The 11,067-nt window shown below is 46.5% G+C and overlaps 1 protein-coding gene across 1 annotated transcript; it reads right to left on the bottom strand.

Moving 5' to 3' along the window:
• Positions 1-4,720: 4,720 nt before the first annotated feature.
• Positions 4,721-6,855, bottom strand: LOC123161801 (bidirectional sugar transporter SWEET6b). The gene is made up of 5 exons (XM_044579616.1): positions 6,513-6,855; positions 6,198-6,414; positions 5,909-6,070; positions 5,239-5,358; positions 4,721-5,125 (listed from the first exon to the last, which is right to left on the bottom strand). The coding sequence occupies exons 1-5, from the start codon at positions 6,590-6,592 to the stop codon at positions 4,964-4,966; spliced, it is 741 nt and encodes a 246-aa protein (XP_044435551.1). The 5' UTR covers positions 6,593-6,855; the 3' UTR covers positions 4,721-4,963.
• Between the last annotated feature and the right edge of the window lie 4,212 nt (positions 6,856-11,067).

Genomic DNA, 11,067 nt, shown 5'->3' with positions numbered 1-11,067 from the left:
AAAGAATATATGAACAACCATTGGAGTAGCCATTTTTCAGTTGTCAAATTGTAAATTGTAGTATGTAAATTAGACGTGTCAGCATTAGTATAGTGAAAACTGCTACGGCTCCTATATGACGGAGTCCTAGAATTAGTTGGATTGTGTACTATTAACCTGTTATGAATCTGACATACATATTTTACTTATCTCAAAATTGCTATGGCTCCTATCCAGAAATAAGAACCGAGGGGGAAACGGAGCTTTGTCAGCGCTCAGGGCATTTCGGCCGTCGGATCATTTTCCTGATTATGAATCCGACATCCATATTTTAATTATCTGAAAATTGATATGGCTCCAAGACGACTGGCTCATAGTCAGAATATTTTCTCCCAGATAGCATTGCACAATATTTTCCCGTTGTTGTATTTTATCTTGGTCATTACCGTTAAGAACAACCCTCCAAAATATACATTTGCATGATCTTATTTGATTATCGGACTAACTATCGACAATCCTTTATATAAACTTACTGCAGAAACCAACACAAGGAGGGCATTGTTATATAGATAGACTGGAAGAACACAAGGAGGGCATTATTTGGTACAACAAACAAGAATTACCACACCGACAAGGTGCAACACTTTAACCTATATTTTTCCATGGCCAGTTAAAGGAAGGACCAAAGTTATACGTAAAGATCCATGAATAGGAGGAAGGAATCACACTCCAACTGAGATAAGAAAGCCTCTGAAGGCAATGGGATACCCCACTTCATTGTATTCTGCTCCGAAGAAAAAAAGGTCTTTAGGAATATAAGTCTTTTTAGAGATTTCAACAAGGACCATGTACGGAGCAAAACGAGTGAATATATACTCTAAAATATGTTCATATACATCCGTATATAGTTTGTATTGAAATCTCTAAAATGACTTATATTTAGAAACGGAGGGAGTAATACCATCGCTAGCGGCGGAGCTACGTTGTATGCTGCAGGGGCCATGGCATTATGTGAAAGAAAAAAATTAGTGGAAGATTAGGAAAAATATAGACTTTTGTCCCCCTCAAACATCCATATTTTCTGTTTGCCCCCCCCCCCCAAAAAAAACATTTTACCTACCTCCGCCAATGACCATCATCTTCACGTGTTGGCATTTTCTACTGGTGGCAGATACGAGACTCAGACAAAGATTTCGGGACAACTGGTATATCTATGATGCATATCTGCTAATATAGTTTCTTTGTAATAAAGCCAATGTAAGTTCTTTTGAGCTATCATGCTTACAATGTAATAGGATATATAACACAATGTGTACCTAAGTATCTATTAAATTGGTTCTCAATCACTCTCACTTACATGATTTGAATACTCGGCTCACTCTCGCTCTTGCGCCATGGGCGCAACGGGTCATCTAGTTTGAATATAGATTCAATTTCCCCCTCTAAGAAGATACACTCAATAACCATCTTGTTACGCGTCATCTAGAAGTTCCAGGTCATCTCCGCGAACAGTAAACAGAAGAGGTGTCTCATCATCCTGGTCTGGTTGGCCCGAGTTTCGAGAAACTCTGCTAGGTTCAGGTTATGGTGTCCTGGACTAGTGGGTACTCGCCATGTCAGTCTCTCGACCAGGTGGGCCGAGTCAAGGACCTCCTTGTCGGTTCACTAACGGGCCATCTCCAAAAGGCCCATGGTGCATAGATGAAATGTTTTGAAGACTTGATGTATACTCGAAAGACTTAGATGTCGTCTATACCACGATCTACCATATACATAGTCGACTTATCTATAACCCTAGAACCCATGGTAACTATATAAACCAGGGTGGTAGGGCTTGTAGATGACATCATCAATCTCGAGGTAGATAAACATGTACTCTGTACTCCGTCACAAATCAATAGTATCAAAAAGCTAGAGATAGTGTATTATCTCTATGAGAGAGCCCGAACTTGGGTAAAACATGCATCCAATTTTATCATCACATCTAGGCTACTAGCTTGGGACCCCTACCCGAGATTCACAGGAATCGACCCGCCATTGGTGGCCCATGCAGGTCTTGCTACGTAGCCACCGCGAATCAATGGCGATCAACATGGGTGAGCAGATGGGTTCTGGCATGACCTTTATGCCTGGCTAGATCTTTGTTTTCGGGGGCATCATGCTCTTCACTTACTCAACCGGCCATCTAGGCCAGGCTGAGAACCTTGCTCCCAGCTAGGTTATGAGATTTGACAACTTGGAGTATACCACGAATTATCGTGGGAAGCTGGCCTTCTTGAGTTGGGTATCAGACCAGATCGAGGGACAGCAAGACATGCCCATCCCAAAGCCAATTTAAGATAAGGATCAGGGCGAGTAAGAAAACCTTACATCAGACCTAGTCACAATCCCGAATCTGATGACGCAGCTCTGGTGCCCGACAACCGACCTGATGACCTCGCAGGAAGACCCTAGATCTATGTCAGATCGGTTCTCGGTAAAACTTCCCCTAGCACTGGTGTCATGTCAGGTCAGGCTTATGAGGAATGCAGCAAAACCCTTCTGAATGAGATGATATATGGGATTCATAGGCTTGCAATGTTGGATGTCCAACCCTCTGTTTATGATCGGATATGGGAGTCATGTGGGATGGTCGGATTTTTTTACCCGCCAACCACCCACCTAGTTGCCAATATTGAAGACCTAACCAAGGTCCTACTGACGATGTTATACCATGCGACCAACTTAACCTCCAAGTTGCAGGGGCAGCCCTAGATTGGATTTCTCTCTCTATAAACCCTAACCTCATCGAGTATATAAGTGGCTGCTAGGGGGCTCTTGTTCCCATGCACTCCCATAGAAACAACTCACAGTCGTCCAGCCTTGCAAGTATCGATCATAGTCGTCCGGACCCACAAGTACCAACCTTAGTTGTCCGGCCTCGCAAGTATTATCCTTGTCCACAAATACCAATCTTCGTCGTTCAGGCCCACAAGTAACGATCTTAGTCTTCCGGGTCCACAAGTAACGACTTTGGTCTTCTGGGCCCACAAGTATCAATCATAGTTGTACGGGTCGAGAAACGTATTTTCACACTAAAAGAAACTCTAATTTCCTAAAACTATTTCATGCGTTTATGTCGAAAATACCATTTCCCTCAGTCTTTTTTGAAAATTTTCTACCCTTGCTAGCCTATGGCCCTCAGTCGGTAAAAAACAAAAAAAAATATTCCCCACGATCTTATCCCACCCGTAGCAACCGCCCCTCCCCCAAATTTCCTGCTCCTCTCCCCCATGATGTGTCTGTTGTGATCAAACTAATTGGATATTGGATACACTATTGGTTGTTTTTGTAGAGAAAGGAGGTCAACAAATATTTGTTGCATGGGGAGTAAGCCTCTTTGAACAGGTGGCAAATGTAGTGTTTGGAGCTGTGCGGGGCTAGAAACCAACTCACTTAAGGCTATCGGTCTTCGGCTGGATTCATCGGCTGTTTAGCAGGGCCATCTCCGGAAATTTGGGGCCTCGGGTAGAAACCAAAATCTGGCCCAAAATATTGAACAATTCACATAACAGAAGAATTAATATGCGTAAACCATACTGTCACTTTATTATATAATTTCCAGTCTGTTTTATTTGTACCTTATTTAGGCATATATCAAATACTATGCTAAACTAGTAATGTGATCACAAAGCAATGAACGAACCTCATGTTCTACCAAAAAGGACCATCCGTCTAGTATTTCGTGGAATATAATCTTCAATTATATCTTCGTACTACATCATCTCCAAGACATCAATTTCTGCATCATGAGCCTCAACCTCCTATTGTATTATCATCACCACCATCATCAACATTAACATCTGCGGTGTGATTTTCATAATCAAGTTGGGAGTCTCACTAAATATCTATCGAGGGCACTCGTTTGAGTTCGAGCCTCAACTGGCACTCTTTGTTTTGCAGAACCAGAATCTTGTTTCCTAATTCTAGTAGACATGATGATGATTCGGGAACAAAACCTAACAAATTATAAGTGATTATTGATCAAACAGAATCTAATTAGATTCATATAGTAATGATTGCTAGATGACTCTAGATCATTCAAATACAAAGAAAATAAATTGATAAAAAAAACCTTGCTCTTGGATATTAAAACACGGTCTGTGGTCTAGCGTGGATGTGTTTAGCTAGCCTGGGCTGCTTGTTTGGATGTTGCTTCAAGTTGGATTTTATTTTATTTCCCTTAATGGAAAGGTCTGGGTTCTTACTAGTTATAGCCACAAGTTGATGGGCTATCTAATTTGAGCATAGCTCTTCCTATACTCAACTCATTTTTCTTGACGAAAAAGTGTGTGTCTATATAGTAGACACCATGCAATCAATCAAACACACTAATGAAATATATATGACAAACAATTAACATGTTACAAGATTCAGAAAAATATTTCTAGCATGGACTCAAAGCATCATACTTCCCGCAAAAAAGAGGTCGATGTGGTAACAAGGCAGCCTCACGGGAAAAGAGCAGGAGCCATCCAACTGAACCGGTAATTAGAGGTTAAGTCTGTGTCTCGTTTACGCTGACACCAGGTTCAAGTTGCATCACCAATAAGATGCCCTTTGGTTGTTTTTGTGCAGAAAACAGAAGAGGACCTTGCCCGAAACATAATACAAACACATCGTGGATATTGAATAAAATAATTTAACAAAGCCACCACACACTGTAATTAACAAATCAATTGTATCATCACGTAAGAGCAGATTGAAAACAGGCAAGCATACGTGGTTTTCATAATATATCTCTGGGATAACTCAGCTGCATTGGTATTTATATACACTTGCAATTTGCACTGTAGTCTCGGACAGACGACAATGGTTCACAAAATTAAAGGCAATCTCAGACTCTACTAGCTAACAAAAAGTACAACTAATTAACATCAGACCTGTTGAAGTATCATCCGGTATTAACTGCTCAAAATCTTTAGGGCTAAAAACGAAGCAAAGCTTATTTCTCTATGGTGACAGAGACGTTGCCGCTGGTAACGGCGTTTTTGGTGAGGACGGTGGGCAGCTCGACATTCTTGCCCTTCTTGGGGGTAGATCTGTAGTAGTACCCGTAAAGGATCAGCTGGATGAGGCCGAAGATTGTACCGAGGGCATTGGGGATCTGCACAGAATTTAAAGAGGACATAACAATTAGATCGAACCGCGCTGAGGAATTCTTGATTGTAAGTCTGGATGGGTTTGTGACTTTTTTTTATCCAATGTGTATGTACATACCGTGATGTAGATGTCAAACTTGATTAGCGCATAGCCCGTCCAGCAGAGACCGTTGAGGAAGTTTACCAGTGACAGGAAGAATGGCATGTACTCCACACTCTTGGTCCTGATCACTTTACCCTGCAAATAAGCAGTACAATATTACTACTTTCATCTCAATTTTTTTTAGTTATATTAGCATTTAGTACACTCGTTAGTTGGTAAAAGCATCCGTCATTAACAATTAGCCTGAGCTAGTAATTCGCCCTGTAAAGGAAGTTTACCTTTGAGATAGAAATAAACCGTAGGCCTTTTTGATTAAAAATATATGATGTAGCATATTGTAGAAGAACTTGGGTGCGTGAGAGGTGAATAACTCAATTCGGACTTTTTTTTAACAGGGTTTTGGCACGAACGTTAAAACATGAAAGGTGAGTGCATCTTTTAGATGGACATAGTTTTTCAAGCAGAATCAACAACAAACAAGGTGTACTACTTAACAAATTGAGGTCTGTCAAAAGCATCTACTAGAACTTTAAAAATAAATTATAGGCAGGTATTTTTCTAGACAACGTATCATTACAACAACATACATGCACAACGCAGATTAATTAGCCACCTGAACTCACAAGTTAAAGCAGTTATCAAAGATCACGGGTCGACGATCCATAAGTTGGGGTGGGGTACGTACCATGATGGTGAGCGGGGAGGCGTACATGATGGAGCCGAAGATGACGCAAAGGATGCCTACGATCATGGAGCGCTTCTCATGGGTGTGGGCGCCGACGAGCACACCGGCCACCACAGCAGCCATGAACGCCGCCTGGATGGCGAGCACGCCGAGCATCTTCCACTGCACGCAAAGCACAGGCGGATGGCATGGGTTAGGGGCATGCAGGAGGATCTTCTGTACAGAAACTAATGGCGAAAAGAGACAGTAGGCCGGATGAGGGGGCACTAGGAGGGTTGCACGTACGTACCCTTGTGTTCTTGGCCGCGTAGATGATGAAGATGATGATGTAGGCGCCCTCGATGACGAGGCCGATGCCGTTGATGGTGAGGACGAGGGTGCTGTTGGGGTGGACGGTAGGGAGCCCGTAGAAGAACCAGAGCAGGCAGTTCATGAGCGTCGCCAGGTAGGGGTCCGGCTTGAACTCCTCCACGTTCTTGGCCTTGCAGATATGCCAGAACGTCGGCCTGCGTACGCACAAGCAGAAAACGAGCGTCAGATTCATGCCCTAGCAACCACCTTCTATCCATGAATACATAGCCGAGAGGAGGAGGAAAGGGCTTACACAGGGGAGAGGAAGAGTCCAAAGGAGATGACATTGCCAATGATGCCGACGATGTTGCGGGCCACGTCGGCGGAAACCATGATGCTCAGCAAGATGGATCGATCGATCGCCGGGAACACAACTCGATTGCTCGGGGGAACAAACGACTTGAGGAAGGTTGGTTGTGATTTGTTTGGGGCGTGGGTGGCCGAGCTTATATAGTAGGGGGTACGCCTTCGCCTTCCCCAAGTTATATCCGATGAGGATATTGTTAAGGGTGGCCAAACCTTCTGATTTGGGTGCAGACCGTATCGAACTCCATCTCTGGCCGTGCTCCCGTACAACGGTCGGCCGTATCAATTTCTTCCTCGTCACCTAGCCAAACGATCGCCCAGCTGCTAGCTCCTCTTCCACGTAACAACTCCTACTCGATCGAATTATCCCCCAACAGCCCTACGCAAATAAACAATGTCCTCCTCTCCTGCAAGATCGAGGCAAGACGGCACTGGGGAGCCAGATCAAGGAGAGGCATGATAAGGATGGCAGCGGCACGGGGGCATAAAGTGCAGCGTATGTACAGATGGGTTGAGCACTCACTGCGTTTGTCCATGATCATGCCTACTCTCTTCATCCAACGGTGCTTGCAAGGTAAGAAGAAGTCTGTGTGCATCACCTACCTTCAAGTGGAGAGGATTGATTTTTTCTGCAATTGTTCAAATTGGATGATAAAAATCAACTTTGCATGCTTACATGAAGCTAGATTCCTGGAAAATAAGTATTTTCGCACATAAACTGCTAATTATTAAATCCCATATGTTTTTTGTGTCCTGACCTTACCTTCAGCACCTGATTAACAGCATACGTGTCTCTGATGTCGGAAATTCGATCTGAATCATGACAAAAAAACGAACACAAAATGATTAGGAGGGACTATCTATGCATTACGAGTGCATTGGGAAGGGAAACTGTGTGCTATACAAGTTAGTGCCAATGAGATGGCGATCTCTAAAGAAAAAGTAGCTCACTTATCATCGATAGAAGACACTGAAAAGTAGTTCATAAATAAGTGATGGACGGGTCTCAATTATTTTCAGGAGGCCATCATGTTGACAAGAAAGTTGCTGTTCATCCTATTTTTACAACCAAAAAAATGCAATTCTATGAGAAAGTAACAACAACAACAACAACAAAGCCTTTAGTCCCAAACAAGTTGGGGTAGGCTAGAGGTGAAACCCATAAGATCTCGCAACCAACTCATGGCTCTGGCACATGGATAGCAAGCTTCCACGCACCCCAGTCCATAGCTAGCTCTTTGTCGATACTCCAATCCTTCAGGTCTCTCTTAACGGACTCCTCCCATGTCAAAATCGGTCGACCCCGCCCTCTCTTGACATTCTCCGCACGCTTTAGCCGTCCGCTATGCACTGGAGCTTCTGAAGGCCTGCGCTGAATATGCCCAAACCATCTCAAACGATGTTGGACAAGCTTCTCCTCAATTGGTGCTACCCCAACTCTATCTCGTATATCATCATTCCGGACTCGATCCTTCCTCGTGTGGCCACACATCCATCTCAACATACGCATCTCCACCACACCTAACTGTTGAACATGTCGCCTTTTAGTCGGCCAACACTCCGCGCCATACAACATTGCGGGTCGAACCGCCGTCCTGTAGAACTTGCCTTTTAGCTTTTGTGGCACTCTCTTGTCACAGAGAATGCCAGAAGCTTGGCGCCACTTCATCCATCCGGCTTTGATTCGATGGTTCACATCTTCATCAATACCCCCATCCTCCTGCAACATTGACCCCAAATACCGAAAGGTGTCCTTCCGAGGTACCACCTGGCCATCAAGGCTAACCTCCTCCTCCTCACAGCTAGTAGTACTGAAACCGCACATCATATACTCGGTTTTAGTTCTACTAAGCCTAAACCCTTTCGATTCCAAGGTTTGTCTCCATAACTCTAACTTCCTATTTACCCCCGTCCGACTATCGTCAACTAGCACCACATCATCCGCAAAGAGCATACACCATGGGATATCTCCTTGTATACCCCTTGTGACCTCATCCATCACCAATGCAAAAAGATAAGGGCTCAAAGCTGACCCCTGATGCAGTCCTATCTTAATCGGGAAGTCATCGGTGTCGACATCACTTGTTCGAACACTTGTCACAATATTATTGTACATGTCCTTGATGAGGGTAATGTACTTTGCTGGGACTTTGTGTTTCTCCAAGGCCCACCACATGACATTCCGCGGTATCTTATCATAGGCCTTCTCCAAGTCAATGAACACCATATGCAAGTCCTTCTTATGCTCCCTATATCTCTCCATAAGTTGTCGTACCAAGAAAATGGCTTCCATGGTCGACCTCCCAGGCATGAAACCAAACTGATTTTTGGTCACGCTTGTAATTCCATGAGAAAGTAAATGTAGGATTTTTTTTAGTGCATCTATACAGCAAACATGTGTGTAACAACAGTTTGATTTGGATGTTAGAAGCAATGAAAGTTGTAAAACCAAAGCAGCATTGGTTAGGGTTCTTAAGAGCCGTGCTAGCCTTTTCCTACATAAAACTAAATGTATGATCTGAACTAAGAAATCTGTTTAGTTTGTGGGTTGGAAGTACCACATATAAGCTTGGTCAGGGATTTTATTAACGAAGCATGGCACCCTGAAGTTGCCCGCGTCGCTCCCACAGGGGCGACTCAGGCGGCGTAACCCTAGCCCACCGCCGGCCCTCTCCCCCACCCCTTCTCTCCCTCGTTGCCACCGGAGGTGGCCGCCGGCTGGCCGCTCGGCCACCGGTGAAGGTGGCGGCGAGGATCTGGCCGCCCCGTTCTTCCTCGGTGGGCTTTGGATCCATGGCGGCGGCCTCGGCTGGTGGACCAACGTCGGGTCTGCGGTGACCGGTGCTCGTTGGTGCTGGCCGTTCTTCCTCGGCCGCGGGGGCGCGAGGCGGCGGCGGGTGGCGGCTGTGGTGCGAGCGTCTCGGCGGCGCCCGATCCAGATCTGAAGGCCTCCGTCTACTTCAACCAGGGCTGCCTCCGATGGTCCTGGTTTGGGCGGCCTTTGTCGCCGGAGTTGTACCTGTTTGGCGGCTGGAGGTGGGAGGTGTCTCCGGAGAAATCCGAGGCCAGCAGTGTTGGCCACGATGGCGGCGACGCCCGAGGGCGTCGTACCCTTCTTGTAGGCGCCGTCCAGGTCTCCCCCTTCCCCTCTTCCTTCCACCCAGCTCGTATGCCGGGCGAAAGCCCAAATCCTTGCCGGATCGAGCGACAGCAGCGCTCTGGGCATCATCACCCTCTTGGGGGTGTCGTTCATGGCGAGCTTGGGGTGGATGTGATGCTTTGGTTGCTTGGCGGCGGTTGGTGGCATGGTTGGAGTTCGTCTGGTGGCGGTGCGTTGGCGCTTTGCCGCCTATGTGCTCAGCCTCGGAGTCCTTCCACGGTGCTTGGTCTTCAGCAGCCCTGCCGGACTCGTCGGAGCGGTGCTTCATCCTACTCATTGATGGCGGCGTATCTCGACGGCGTGGCGCAGTGGAGATTCGGCGTCCGGTGTGTGGCGATGGACTCGCGCAGGAGGACGAAGTTGTCTGGTGTCATGGTGACGTCGATGGCTGAGTGGCCAGACAAGGTAGAAGCCTCAATATTTGCTCTGAAGACGGACCTGTGGAAGATGGCGGCGATGACACACGAGTGCGTCGAACCGGTTTGTACCCCAGACCCGGTATGTGGCTCGGCTGGGGCTTCCGGCTTTTGATGTTAGGGTTAGGTGCAGTGGCGGAGCTTGGGCTCAAATCGTGGAGGGGCCATTGTGTAACGCCCCAGATATACTTTCCATATTTGTATCCAACTCTTGCCGTCTCCGGCGCTAAGTTATATTTATTTCTCGGGTTTGGGTCTGTGTCTCCGTGTGTTGTTTTTCTTTTTCGTGCATCTCTTATCATGTCATCACGTGCATTGCATTTGCATACATGTTCATCTCTTGCATTCGAGCATTTTCCCCGTTGTCCGTTTTGCATTCCGGCGCTTCGTTCTCCTCCGGTGGCCATTTCTAGCTTTCTTTCGTGTGTGGGGATTAAACATTTCCGGATTGGACCGAGACTTGCCAAGCGGCCTTGGTTTACTACCGGTAGACCGCCTGTCAAGTTTCGTATCGTTTGGACTTCGTTTGATACTCCAACGGTTAACCGAGGTACCGAAAAGGCCTCGTGTGTGTTGCAGCCCAACACCCCTCCAAATTTGGCCCAAAACCCACCAAACTCTGCTCCATGTCCTAGAGCGTTCGATCACGATCGTGTGGGTGAAAACCGCACCTCTTTTGGACTCTCCTAGCTCCACTTATGCCTATTTATACCCCCTCCATTCGGATCTCTTCTTCCCCCGTCCGAAACCCTAGTTAAAAAAAACAGATCAACCCCGCCACCGACGGATGTGTCCGGATCCGACCGGACAACGTCCGCCCGCCGCCGCCATCCAACCCGCCGCCGCCATGTGTCCCCGCGGGACCAGTTCGCCGCCGCCACCGACGCGCGCCCGAGGCCCAGCGCCGGCCCCCGAGGCCCGATCCG

Source organism: Triticum aestivum, chromosome 7B (assembly GCF_018294505.1).
Source record: "Triticum aestivum cultivar Chinese Spring chromosome 7B, IWGSC CS RefSeq v2.1, whole genome shotgun sequence".
NCBI lineage: Eukaryota > Viridiplantae > Streptophyta > Magnoliopsida > Poales > Poaceae > Triticum > Triticum aestivum.
Note: the sequence above shows the minus strand (reverse complement) of the source record. Positions and strands in the feature narration are given on the sequence as shown.

Bases quoted from the DNA above. Each gene is read 5' to 3' on its own strand.
- LOC123161801 (XM_044579616.1), bottom strand. From the start codon at position 6,592: ATGGTTTCCGCCGACGTGGCCCGCAACATCGTCGGCATCATTGGCAAT. The intron at 5,359-5,908 runs GTACGTACCCCA...GCTTATTTGCAG, and splicing joins CCTCCCCGCTCACCATCATG to GGTAAAGTGATCAGGACCAA. The intron at 5,126-5,238 runs GTATGTACATAC...AATTCTGTGCAG, and splicing joins AGTTTGACATCTACATCACG to ATCCCCAATGCCCTCGGTAC.